The sequence below is a fragment of the Chamaea fasciata genome, unplaced genomic scaffold (genome assembly GCF_029207755.1).
Source record: "Chamaea fasciata isolate MVZ Bird 193981 ecotype frontalis unplaced genomic scaffold, bChaFas1.0.hap1 SCAF_13, whole genome shotgun sequence".
In the NCBI taxonomy this organism is placed as follows: Eukaryota; Metazoa; Chordata; class Aves; order Passeriformes; family Sylviidae; genus Chamaea; species Chamaea fasciata.
Window position 1 is genome coordinate 13,451,822 of NW_027094098.1, and position 14,233 is coordinate 13,466,054.

At 42.4% G+C, this 14,233-nt stretch overlaps 1 protein-coding gene across 3 annotated transcripts in view; it reads left to right on the plus strand.

Annotated features, from left to right (window-relative positions):
* Positions 1-14,233, plus strand: part of PTPRG (protein tyrosine phosphatase receptor type G) — a 391,196-nt gene that overhangs the window by 339,407 nt on the left and 37,556 nt on the right. For all 3 annotated transcript variants that reach the window (XM_066195198.1, XM_066195199.1, XM_066195200.1), the window contains one exon: positions 11,935-12,026. In XM_066195198.1, coding sequence (XP_066051295.1) covers positions 11,935-12,026 — 92 coding nt within the window. The remainder of the gene's footprint in view (positions 1-11,934; positions 12,027-14,233) is intronic.

Sequence of the window (14,233 nt, forward strand, 5' to 3'; positions counted from 1 at the left end):
GTGGGTAAAAACAAATACTTTTATAATAAATGGAATTTAATATTAATTGAGGGGTTTGGAGTTAAAGCAGGATATAAAGTGAAAAGTGCGTGGTACAGCAAAATGCCCTTTGCAGGAATCCAATTAGAAGAGGGAGCAGCAAATTCTATGCAAACTTGCTATAATCACACAGGGGCAATACAAGAGGGGAGTGTAATTTGGAGCCTGGGACCTGGACTCATAATTTCCATGAATCAACATTTAGCTACTATGCGGTGCCAAGTTCACATTATTCTGCTTTTTCCTGACAATGCTGCATCCCATTGCTCCAGCCCTCCCTCTCTGGAGGGAGACAGTATGTTTGCAATAAAGGACACGTCAGTTAATGCACTGTCCTGCTACATGTCTGTCAGAGAAAAGCGACTCATTTGTTAGCCCTCTGAAATTACTTTGCACTGAAAATCTTCTGCTGATGTCACAGGCTTTTGCCTGATCACTTGAAGCTGTTACCTTTACCATTTCTTCACTGAGGATGATCAAGAGTTATCCCCTTTCCAAATTGCAGCCTTTGTTCATGATTTGGAAAAATAGGTTTGCTGAGATGTGTTGTAGACAAATGGCTAAGTCCTGCCTCAAGAAACCAAGTGCAGTTCTCAGATACATCTTGTGTTATAAAGAGTGATGTATTCATTGCGTTTGAATTGTTGAAAAATAATTTCTCTAAATATTATGTATTGTTTTCATCTGGCAGATGGAGTTGCAGAAGCTGCTATAGCAAGAGTGTGTTTGTGGCATTTCAGACAACCTGGGTATTGTGTGAAATCGGCTTAGCAAGCCTCTAAAAGGAGGGTGCAGAATGTAAAGTGAGGGTGTAGGAGTGATAGCCAGGGCAGTGCTTCCAGGCTGATAGAGAAGCGTGTGGAGAAAAAAAAAACCAACAAGGAGCAAGTCAATTTATCCATTCTGTCAAAATGGCTACAATCAGCCAGGAGGCAAATGAATAAACGGATCAACAAGTATTTCACACTTGTGTGTTCTCGACAGGAAATCACAGATCTGAAACCAAATGTCTGGGACGAAACTACCAGAAATAGTGGCAAAATATTCTGCTGTTTAGTCTGCATTTTCAACATTTTTAGCTCACAAAAGTCCTTGAATTAAAGCACTAGAATAAAGCAGAAACTTGTTACTACATTTCCCAGATATGAGCAGAGATGAAAATATTTGGGGTGGGTCTAACAGCAGGACCTCAGTCCCCACTGGAATCTCCCTTTGCTGCACACCTGGATGTGTCTGGCTGGCCATGGTGATGGCTCCTGTCTTTTCTTCTCCCAAGCTCACAGTCTAATGGCAGACAAAGCGCCACCAAAGATCACATCAGAACATGGAAATGAAATGCATGAATACAGCAGGAGGAAAATAGATGTGGATTGCTAGAGGTGCCAGGGCTGAACAGCTCACCTGGGAGCAGACATCTACTACATTCCTCCAGGACACTGCCAGAGCAGCCACAGCCCTTCATGAGCTTCAAGAAAAGGAAATGCAGTTTAAATGTGTTTAATTACTTCTGCTTCTGAGCAAGTGCCTCATGCATCCAGGCACATTTCTTCATATGTTAGGAAACACATTTTCCCTAAGATGTGAACTGCAGTTCTTGTGGACCTTTTTTCTCCTTTTCCCCAGTCCTACATTTTACAACGCTGAAAAGTAATCAAGAACTTAATAAAAGAATGGTTTAAGCTTTAGAAGTAGTGCAAATAAAGAGAACAGTCCATAAATAGAAAATATATTAAATTGTATCTGGTGTTAAGGGCTCTAATAATTAACAGAGGTTGACTGAATTTCTCCTGTGTTGCTGATCTGCAATGAACTTTTGTCTTGAATCAAAATGTTCTGCTCTTGTGATTAGTAGCTGTTTCTACACAATGATCAAGACAACAGGAGAACAATGTTTTATTTGCCTGAGTGTGTGCTTAGTGCAAAAGAGTTTGCCATAAGGATGAAACCAGTTTCTGGTTCTCTGTTTCTAATTTTCAAAATAATTTCAACTGATTTTTTAAATGGAAAATCACTTCTGCATCTTGTTACTTTATAATTTTTCAATTCTTGGCTCTTCGATGTAATTAGAAGCCTGCTAATAGAGATTGTGGTAGCTTTTCTTATATGCCTTGTACTTTGAATCCTTTTTGTGTAATAAATGTGTATGTCCTTGGTACTAAAATTCAAGAAGCTTTGAATGAGTTATAGAAATTTCCAAGATATCCTTTTCTTAATAAATATTTAGAAAAGGGAACTCCTCTTTATTTCATGCACTCTCAGGATCATGCTTCCAGTCCCCTCTGCCTCATGGTATAGTGGATTCTACCTCGGTTACTTGCTTATAATATTTCTAGAATTTTTCTTATGGCTTATTTGGTCTGTGGACATGGTAGTTTAAAACATCCATTGTTTTTGTTTCCTGTGCATTTTTATTATGCCTGTGTATTCTTATACTTGTTTGAAAACAAACCAGTGAGAGCCTCCAGGTCAGAAATTGTAGTAATTTCATAAGAAAATTAAAATAAAAACAGAAAGCACTGACTTAAACTGACAGAGTCAGGATACAACCTGACACCCTGTTGGTCAGGGGGGTGGTGGCAGTCTGATTAAATGGTGGCTGCAGTCCTGTTGGAGTGATAGGTGTGGTTCTGTTGAAGTGGTGATCCTGTAGAAGGCTCTGGTCTTCCTCTAGTCCAGTGGTGGTTATGGAGCTCTTGTCCTCTGGGAGTCCAGAAGGTAGTCTTGCTCATAATGTTCCAAATCTCAGATTATATCCAGGCAGGAATGTTTGGTTCCTCCCCCGGGGCAGAGCATCTCACAACGGGATGATGTAATTTTTTTGAGTCATTCAATAAGGTCTTGATTGCCCATTAATAGAAGATATCCCTTGGAGGGGGTTGTCAGGGATGAGTCATGGAAGATATAAAGAACACTGCCCCACTGGGTCTTAACAGCTTATGGAGATGGTGATAGAATAAATCTTATACTGTAACCTAAGACAATACTTAAAGCTGCTGTCTGATTTTTTGGTGTTAATGAGATTTTTCTTGTAGTTTAATTATCTTGGGATTTGTTTATGTTATTGTTGTTGTTGATGCTATTTATTTTGTAGAAACACTCTCACAGAAAATACAGTAGTTTAAGGCAGGTGCTACTGGAGGGGTCCTGCTGATGTGGGGACTTTTCACTGTGATATGTTAATTGATGTGGGTCTGCGGTGGCTGGTGGAGGGAGCCCAGTGGGGATGTTCACACCATGCTGTGGCTGCCTGATTTAACCAGAAGCCACTTCAGCAAATGCTACTGCACAGCACAGCTCTGTTAGTGCAGAGCTGTGCCCAAGATAAGAAGCCCAGCAGAGAAGGAATGCTGGAGCAGTCCAAGCTCTCAGTACCTGTGTGTCTCCCTGGCATCAGAGACAGGTCCCTGGGTCTCACTGGGGTGTCTCTCCAGAGTGAGGTAGGGATGTATTCCTCCTACTGCAGCACAGTACACAGCATGGCAACTTTCAGTGGTCTGGCTCAGTGGTTGGCAGTGTGTTGCCCTGATATTTATGTTTCCTTGTCACATTTGTTAACCTTTGAATGCAAGAAAGTCATTAAAGCAATTCCTGAGACGCATACTCCAGGCTTCCCCAGAGCTCTCGACTCAGGCCCTGATTAGCATCAGCAACTGCAAGAAGCAAATCTCCAAATGGGTTGATTGATAGCGAGCTTAATGATCCTCAAGATTTCTGTCCAGGTTTATTATTGGGAGCCTTACAAATCTTTGCTTTCAGCGGGATGGGTGGGGAGGAAGAACCAGCTGGCTGCCACCCAGTCTGTCTATATTAGCATGATGAGGTGATGGACAAAGCCCTGTTATAGCACCAGCACTAAGTAGTGTATTTTCAGTGTTCCTATTATCTACCAGGTACTAAATAATTTGCTCCTCTGCTCTTGGTGCCAGCTGCTCTTTTCTTTTCCTTTGTGCTGTGCTTCCAAAGGTGTAATGCCATTTCTGACTGGGTTTTAAACAGAGTTAACAGAGAAACCATGAAATTTTTTAAGTAGCTATTTCTTGCTGAAGTGGCCAGTGAAAAAAGCCCACCCTCCAAATAATCAGTGATTCGGAGTAAAAGAAAATAAACACTCTTTTAATATTTATCTTGGCCCCAGATAAGCTAAACATGAATTACGTCCAGCAGTGTTGGGAATTCTTCCTAGTTCTTCCATGCAGCTTTTGTCCAGGTGCACATGGACACATGTGCTGGAAAGATGAAGCTTCCCACTGAGTACTTCATTGTATTTAACAAACTGGCATTTCTGCCTGAAGATGGGCAGGGACATCAAAACGGAGGAACAAGCTGTGCTTAAATTTTTACGAGACTTTTATGTTGGATTCCAGCCTTGGGATACCTAAAATATCTGTCAGTTGAATGTCTTGATGTCCCATTTGGAGGAAGAAAAGAATATTTTTTGTAAAGGAAATAGCAGAGCTCTCCCGTTTTGAGAGTAATTAGGTGGGCGTAATTAGGGACATTTATGTGAATATTCGAAAGAGAGACTGCTGTTTCTCTGTTTCTGTAGTCCTCTCCTAGGTTGGATCATCTATCTTTTGGTTGTCTTATAACACTGTGTCCCATCCAGAGGAATTACACTTTGCATTTAAAATTACCTGCATTTTAACGTCCCACTGTCTGACCTTGTTTTTATTCTTTTTTTTTTCCTAAGATTCATCATCCCGAAAGGAATTCATGTCCTGAAATGATAATATCAAATATACCAAATTTTGAGATTTTGGAGGTGCTCAAAGCTCCTCTCTAGTAAGAGGCAATCTTCATTGATTGCTGTGGCTCTTGTGATTATGGAACAGCTCTTCACTTGCTTAAATTCAGCTTTCTTTTGTGAAAGTTTTAAGTCTCCTTTTTAATATTACATGATGTTTTGGGCATTGGAAGCACACATTTTATAGGAAGTGCCTGAGGTATTATTTGATTGGAAAAGTCATGTCTTTGTTTTCCTCTGTAATTTTCTAGCCTTTGTTATGAATGTTGCATTACATAAATAGTTGGCTCAGGGAGAAGAAAATTAACATGGTCAGGCTTTCCTTTGGTTTTTAAAGCTATGCCTAATTTTAAACCATTTTAAGATACCACCTAGAGGTATGTCTACCCTATTTTTGCCTGAAGACATTAAAGTTCTGAGTGATAATACATATAACCAAGAAGCTTGTTCTCCAGCAGTAGAAAATACTGATGAGTAAACCCATTCAGTCATCTGTAAAATTGCTGAGTGTATCCAAGGCAGCTGTTGTGAGTATTGATTAAAGCAGGAGCAGAAGGTTTGGTGCCTCTGGCCCTGTCAGAGGTCACCAGGAGAGTAATTAGCTACCAAGTGTCACAGGGCCAAGTGTCATCACAAATAAGGTTTCACCATTGCCTTCACTGTTCTCCAGGGACACCAGGGTGATGGGACAAGGAAGCGTGGAAAACGTTTGTGTTGAGTTAAACTAAGACTTATCCACATGATTTGCAATTAAAGAGCTTTCTAAGTGCATTTCTGCACTGGCCACCTGGGTGCTCTGTGGTTGCACAGCTGATGAAGGGGGAGGACATGAAGGCAGCCCATCTGGGAGTGTTGTAATTTCTTAACTGTTTAATTATTTGAATACCCTTCTAAAAATCGTGATGTCTCACATAATGCCTGAGTTCAATACTGTGTGTGATATAAATGGGTGTCTGGGCCCTGGTGCAGGAGAGGTCTGGGAGAAGAGGATTTTTAATTTTGTGGAGAGCTGTGTAGTCAGCTGGCAAATTTAGGCCATAAATATTAAATTAGCTGTCATTTCGTGTCAGAAATCCCTGGTCTTGTTCGCAGATTAGTTTTTCAACTGGACAGTTTTACTAGTGGTGCATTCTTCAGCACAAATACTGTCTTGAAGTCTTGTCCACCTTCTTTTTTTACTGTCCATCTGCCATTTCCCAGCCTTTTTCCTGTCTTTATTTCCCTATGATACTAGCGAATATTGTGGATGGACAGGTGATCAGCATTTGGAGTCTTTTGTGGATCTGAGTCAACTCCCTAATGTGAAAAAGTACTTCTCCTTGCCCAGAGGAAGTCCCCTGAAAGAGACAGTCCACATTTCACTGTTCTGTCTAGGATAACGTGCCAAGGGCTTGGCATGCCATGCACTTCTGAAACCTACCCATTACCATCCAGACCTCTCCAGGTAGCAGGTCTGTGTGATGCTTAACACTGCTATAAAGAAATAAAGAATATTTCAGGCAGAAACTGCTTTGTGGGGAAAAGACAAATGGTCTTCAGGAGGGATCTGCTGGAAAATCAGCATTACTGTGGGGAAATTTTCCTCCTTTATCAGCTTTCTTTTATTCTCCTGGTTTTTATGCATTCCTGCTTTGTACATCCTCCAGCAGCTCCAGTTCGGTCAGCATTCAGTGCCTTACTGCTCCAGCATGGCACAGGTTCTATTATAACTTGGCTTTTGAATTCTGGTCATTAAGTATTAAGACCTGTGAAGGAAAATAACTAGAAAATTAGGGCAATATAAGCCATTTTCTGGCCAAAAATAGCAAGTGCAGATGCCTCCCTGATAAAATGAATGTAATATCACTGCTCCATGCTGGTCACTTATTCATATTCATAAGATCAGCTTTTTTCATGTGGTTTTCTCTCCTCTTTTTCTTCTTAACGCTTGAGTCAGTTTTATTGCTCATAAAAATCAGTGACTGATGACCCCAGCTAGAGCAGTGCAGACTGCAGACAGCTGTTGTCCAGGCTCCCATCCACTGCTCTGCTGGTGACATGGTCATGATTTGCAGCACTTCTGTTGTTCTGAAGTCTGTGCTCTTTTCTGAGGAGTCATTGCCAATTCTGACAGTGACAAATGCTTGCCAAGGAATAGTGAAGCTAGTTTAAAGTGCAGAGCCATGTGTTACTAGTACACTTGACTGCATACATACTCTGGTTTTGGTGCCAGCAGAAACCAATCTCAATTGTGTCTCCTGAAAAACATGCAAAACAGTTCAATGGGAATCTGAAGCAGCTTTTCTTCTATTGAAAGTGAGAATGAATGTACAGAGGTAGTGAAAGGGGATTGTTTCCTGTCTTTACGTCCTTGTTTAGGAGTTAGTTGCAGACACCCCCATGATGGAGGAGCATGGGGAATGAATGCCTGTATCCAGGTTGCATTTGGTAAAGACTAAGCCATGTCCTGTGCAGCCTGGTTTAGAGGTCCCTTACAGATCCTAATCTGACTCTTATTCCATCTTTCCCGTTCTTCCCACCAGCTAAAAAAATGTGTGTAAAAGTAGGATGGCCGCAGGGACTATTGGCCTCTTTGTTAACAAATATATGTCTGTGGAAGGCTGTTTCTGGAGGGAGGGTGCCTGAAGGACAAGATTTGCCCTGCTCTGACAGTAGTAGACCTGCAGGACCCTTTCAGCCCATCTGCCCCTGAATTGGTCATGCTTTAGCAGGTAATGACCCAGGAAGAGAGCCTAGAGCTCCCAGATGCTAGTACAGAAATAAAGTAATATAAACCTGGCTGGCCTTGGAGAGGGAATACGCACTGCTCCAGCCAACATGAGCACCTGGAAGAAGGACAAGTGAACAAGGAGCAATGAATGTGCTGGTTGCTTCAGCGTCAGGCAGGGCATGGCTCTGGGGTGTCCCCAGAATGAGAAACATTCCCCTTTGGTTTTTCCTGCGTTCAGCCACTGCTCTGGTGGTTCCAGCCAGCCAGTGCAGAGGCAATCACTTGTCCCTCACCACAATGCTGGCTCCTCCTCTCCCTGCCCTGGGTGCTCCAGTGGACACAGATCCCACAGATCCTGCCTGTCATCACAGATCAGGGGATGCTGCCTGTGCTAGACCCAGTACGGAGGAGTAAAGGGCAGGCAGTGCCCTCGGAGCAATTCCCAGCACTCCCATTGTCTGCAGCTGAGTTGTGTTTGCACTGGAGGCAGGATTTACACTGAGGCACTACCTTCTACATGAAAATAAAATGCATCCATACTGTCAGGCCATTACATGAGCTAGTTCTCCCTCTTGATTTTAGAGGAGTGTAAAGAAGAAGCTGTTTGAGCTTTAGTAACTAATAACCAAAGAAACCTGTTTGGAGTGTCAAAATCTCACAAGGCATCTCTTACACAGAAGTTAATCTGGTGCTTTGCTCCACAGAGATGGAACAAGCATTTAACCCAGCTAATCAGGACCATCTTTTGGCATATTTTTATGCTTTCATCTTAGCAATAAGGTTCCGCTGCTCTGGACTTTGCATCCTGCTAGCTTGCTTTAGTAACTCACAGCCAGTATCTCTGCAAAAAGATTCTGGCCAGGGGGATGTTCTCCCTCACACTGTCTTTGCATTCCAGACCCTGCCTGTGCTGCTTCTCTGGGGAGATGCTAATCTTGCAGTGTTTTACTTCTGCATTTGGGTCCATATGTGACAACTGTGTGTCTGATCACCACAATCTCACACAGTTATTGTACCCCAGGGAAAGAGAGCCACAAAAACATATGGGGCTAGAGAAAATGGTGTGCTTCACTGCTCACGGGCTCATTTCAGAGATAACAGACTCTTCGGTATTTCCCAGAAAAGATACGGCTCCCCAAAATCTTTCAGAAGTGAATCAAGGTTGTGATTTGTTTTTCTCAGCCACTGCTGCATAAATACAATAATTATTCTAAAATTAGTGTTTCAGTTGTTAAGATTTTAATAATCATTTATGCCATGACAAATCCCAGTTGTGCATTCACTATGGACTGCTTCTATTAGGAAGAAAGGCCTGTTGTTTTTTTCTGCTGATAGTGGTGGTTTCCTGAGCAAATGGGCACAGATATGCAAGCACCTGCCCGTGTGTACACACTGGGGTTAAAAGTTACAGACTGAAGTGCTCATGTGAAAATAGGTGTAGATTTGAACCTTGTGTAGCCCTGCATCCACTCCCCTCTCTCCCCTCTCCGGTGGCTCGAAACAAGCAATTTCCTGCTCTATCCTTTTCCTTTATCCAGCCCTCCCCATATATACACTCAGATTTACTGCAGCTTCTTGTAGCCTTAGCAACTGCTGCCACTTAAGGTTTGTATCTGGAGGAAAAGGTAATGGGGAGGGGAAATGCCAAGGGGTAGAAAGGAGCATCCTAAACTGGAGGAGGAGGCAGATACTGAATTGTCTGAAATGCCTCTCAGTAGCCTTGGTGGCAGCTATCAGTATTTATTACTACAAACCAGACATGAGTTTCCAGAAGGCTCTGCTTGGGGCCAGGTGTTTCCTTACTCAGGAAGAATGGACATTATCCGAACTGGAGTCATCTGCCTGGCACTCTGAGACGTGTTCCCTCCTGGAGCTGCACAGAGGAAAGATGCCAGAATGGGAAATAGACCCAGGAAGCAGAACTTGCTGGAAAAATCATCCAGCAAATTCATTAAATCCATAAAAGACCTTTTAAAGATCTGAGGCACAGAAGGAATCACTGGGACAGGGATGCAATGGCCTAGGTGCAGTAAGCTCAGCTGTAGAGGCTACACTTAGGATATTTACAGCTATTACAAACAAGGGTGAAAAAACACGAGAGTTTGAGAGACATGTCTTCACGTAACATGCCACTATCCATTATTGTAAAGTAATGAAAGTGCTGCATTACATATGTACATTAGACAAGAGTGTGATGTTTGTGACTTGAGAAAACCTTTAGTCAAAGTCTAAGGTGTCTGCCTTTGCAAAACAGCTGCAGAAATTCTTCCAGGACTACAATGCAGAAGTTTTAATTACATTAATGATTGTAGCAAATGTTACTATGTGAAATGTTAATTTAATACATTGTTAATCCAACATTGTGCTCAGCAGAGTTGCACTGGGCTGGGTATTCAGCTGTTGCCATCATGGGCCTTAAAATATTGCACAGTGAGATTATCTGACACATTTACATGTTTTGAGGCTATCAAGAAAAAGTCATCTTATGACTGTGTATAAAAACCAAAATGCCAGCTTTTCAGAGCCTCCGAGAGTATAAAATATCAAATTAACAAAAAAAAAAATAGCTTTCCCTCAATATCATCAGCTTTAAAAATATCCTGTAAATCCCTATATAAAGGTCTGTTTTTTTATCAAACACTTTTTTAAGGCCTTCATTACCAGGAGAAGCCATTCAAGGATTTCTGTAGTATTGACTCAGGGGAAAGAGCCTCAAATACATCAAAATCAGGAACATTTTGCCTGTTTCATATTCATAGTTTCTTCTTTATGTGTGACTGATTTATTCTGCTGCGTGCCCCCAGGGTGTGCATTGTCCAAAATAAAGGCTGCCAAAAAAAAATGAGAACAGGGAGCAAGTGGTGAGGCGGGGGGAGTTCAACCCATGTCTTTAAATGCTGTGAGACTATTGCACATCTTGCATCCTCATGTGTGAATTCACCTTATGGTGTTTCTTAACAAAAGTATACTCACTAAATATATGACTTCAGCAGAATGCAAGCCGTCATGCCTGAAAATAGAAAGCTGCTCCCAAACAGTGACTCCATGCTGTGAAATCCACTCTCTCCTGCTTCTGGACTGTCTTAAGTTTTACTTGTACATAGCTTGTGTTTCTGTTACAAAGCACTGTGCCTGTGCACTAGGAAGTACAGATGCATGGAAGGTAAGCACCTGTGATAATTTTCAACCCTAGTTTCACCTACGAGAGTGGTTTGGTTTTCAGTGACTTTTTTTCTCCCTTTCCCTGTTGGAAACAAAGGGAGCACAAATGACTTTGCTCTGCATGGAGAGCACAAAGCCCGAGTTGCAGAGCAGCAAACTGCAGGAACTGCAGGGCAGCAGCTTGGAAGCCACATGTGCAAATATGTTTGAGCAAGGAAACCTGCAACTTGGCGAAGGCACAGTTCACCAGGCCCCCACAAACTTTGCCCAGGTGTTGAGGAGCAGTTGAAGGGCGACAGTGAGGGGGATCTTTCTGCACTGGGGAGCTATTGTTTAGCCCCTCGACAGATGAGAGCAGACCCTTCTCCTGCCACAATAGCTGCTCACACCAAGCAAGACTCATTAAATATTCAGTTCCAGCCTCAAGCAGCTCATTAAGTCAGCAATGAGCAGTGACGCTGGCGTTGGAAAACCCTGCCTCAGTTAACATCACCATGCAGAGTCTCCCCGGATCTCTTGATGTTATTCTGCTCAGTACCTTTTCTGTGATGACCAGCTTGTGCTCTCTGCTTTGCATTAAATACAGGTAAAAAAGAGTCAGGTGGATTTAAGTTCTGCTCTTCATTGTAGGCCTTTTTAGAGAGGAGTCCTAGGGCCCAAGGGAAGTGTCTATTGGATTTTTGTGTGCCAGCATATGTAATACAAGTTTGCAGGAGGAGGATGGGATAAAGGTTATATGGCATTAGTGTTAAAAAGCAAACAAACAAAAGACCTTAATGTTTGAAGGATAACTTTCATAGCAGAATATCATGATACGCAGCATTTACAGATGCTGTATTACTGGTGGTTGTTACACAGCAGAAACTTTTACAGTAAGTGTATTTTCCCTGGAAATTGAGTGTCTTAGGTGGATTTAGGCTTGAATTGTATGCTGAATGTGTTTCTTGTGTGCGGAGTTTCTTTCTGAATGATGTATTTGGAACCTGTTTTGCAGCCACTAACTTTTATGATGATAATTTCATATTCAATAGTACTTTAGCAATAATGTATAGAGGCATTTATGATGGGTGGATGTCAGATGTCAGTGAATGAGAGCACACCAGAATCTGGAATTAGGATTGTAATTGTAGAAAACAAATATGTTTTCCTCTATCAGTGTTTTTAAATTATAACATCTGAAAGTATGGAACAGACACAGAGAAACAGAACATGTGCAAAAGTTTTTTCAGAGAGCAGTTTTTTACGCCCTGAATATTTTTTTTTCTTTTTTCTTCAACAGAAAGTGTTTTCAGACTGCTCATTTCTATGTGGAGGACAGCAGTTCCCCCCGTGTGGTCCCCAATGAAAGTATTCCCATTATACCTATTCCAGGTAAGACGGGCTTAATCTCCTGTGTTTGTACTGCTTGGAGTCTGGTTTAATTCCATGAAGAAGAGAAGGTTGTGCTTGTGAAAAATCGTGGGGTTTTGGTAGAAATTTGTTGTATCGGTGCTGCTTCATTTAATTTAATGTGCTTTGTAATGGGGCTCCGAGTGCCAGTGCTGTATTTTTCCGTAGGCACCTCTCCCACTTTGTTTTAATAGAAATTTCAGAATAACCTTTGCAAAATGTCAAAAACATGAGTAACAAGTCTTGAAAACACTGAGACATTGTATCCAGGGTGAAACCAGCTGCTCCATCAGGGCAGGTTGCAGAGAAGGGATACTCAGCTCCACTGCTCTCTTGAGACGGGGGGCCTTGCCCCCACTTTCACTGTGTGTAGAGGTGAAATCTGGGGGTTTCAGAAAGGACAGTGAGACACAGGGAAAAGCAAACAATCTCAAAGTAACGTCCAAAGCCATCTGTTAATTTGGTATTAATAAAGTTACCAAAGGTCAGATTCTTCTCTCAGCTATAGTGAGAGTGATGCTGGAAGCAGAGTATAGTGCTATTCTCTCTTCATGAGGCATTTCCCCTGGGAATTATTAAGTGCAGGATGCAGCTGCCTTGAAGCTGTGATGACAGAGAGCAGCTTGGTGTTACTGTGGCCTTTGCAGCCGCTGCCTTGTCTGTTGATGGTCAGTCTCACAGGCAGGATTAAGATACCAAAAATGTTATATTGACCTCAGTCTGTCAAAGGCTTGTACTGGTTTCTTGAAGGTGTTTTAAGTTTCCTCATCATATTCTGTATCTGCATCTTTGGTCTGGGATTCAATCTGTAGCTAATTAGGTTCATTTTACAAAAAAATGTTCAGAGCCTTTTCTGAGGCACTGAAGAAACTTGCTTCCTAGCAAAGTGAAGTGCTAGGAAAAAGTGCTTCCAGTTATATTTTCCTTGATTTTATTCAGTAGACATGTGTGACTTATTTCTAGAAAGAGTCTTTCAAAGTACCCATGGGAACTAGTAGAAAAGGTCAGCTATTACGTTCCTGCAGAAAGCGTTAGGCAGTTTGCCTTGCAGTCTGATGCTGTACCACTGAAAATAAAGAAAACGTGCTATTGTCCCCTCTCCTGTCTGTTGGAGACTAAAATGCACGTCCTGGTCACCTCACGTCCTTAGCAAGAAGCCATCCTTCTCCTTTAGGGCAAAGGAGGTGACAGGTTTTAATCTTAGACTACCAGTGATAAGTTTTCACAGAAATACTTAAATAGCTGGAGAACTCCATTCTTCCTATTCTGAAACCAAGAGGAACAAATGCCTGTTGGGACTGCTTGTGGCAGTCAGTTCAGTGGTCCCACCATGCCTGCTCTCGTGTGGTACCTCCTTGGAGGGGAAGGGGAGGCTGGACTGAGCTGGACTCTAGCACAGCATAAACCCAGGGGATTATGTCTACTAGGCACTGGGAGGAGACAAATTCTCCCTTCAGACAGAAACTTCTTTGGCCAATGTGTAGTATTTTTACTGTAATTGTGACAATCTTTTTCTCGGATAAGAGAAACCAGCAGAAAGCTTCATCTTCCACGCTGCAGTGTGTGTTGTTGAGACAGTGGTTCTTCCCTGTTGCCCAGACATGTTCTGATGGTCAGTCCATTAAGACTGGAGTGCATTCACACGAATTGTATTGTAGGCTGAAGAAGTTCCATTAAAACTGCTCAGGCAGCAGGTACTGTCAGGGCAGCAGGTGCACCAGTGCTTCTCCAGCAGCCATTCTGGCACACAGCAGAAAGTGACTGGGAACAGAACATTGTCTTTTGGGGACATTTCCATTGACTAGAGTAAGCCAGGCTGTGAGACCACAGCAGCTTTGTGAGGAACATGATGCTGCTGTCACTGCAGTGCTCCCTGTGGTGTGCTCAGACTCAGGACTGCTAAGAGCTGCTTGCCCCCGGTAAGGGGCACTGCAGATTAAGGCATCCCCTGGGCAAATGCTTCAGGACACCTTGAGCAGTTTTGAAGTTTAAAATGCAGACATCCAAATGGAGGGGCCTTAATCTGAATCATGCCCAGAAAATCTTAAATGAGAATAAACTGGTGAATTTGAAGATCTTGACACTGTCAAGCCACCGAAAGCCAAACCACCCTCTGTAAGCACCTCGCTCTGTGTATATTACCTATTACCTGTACAGGGATAATAGTTAATATATGGATACTTTCAGCC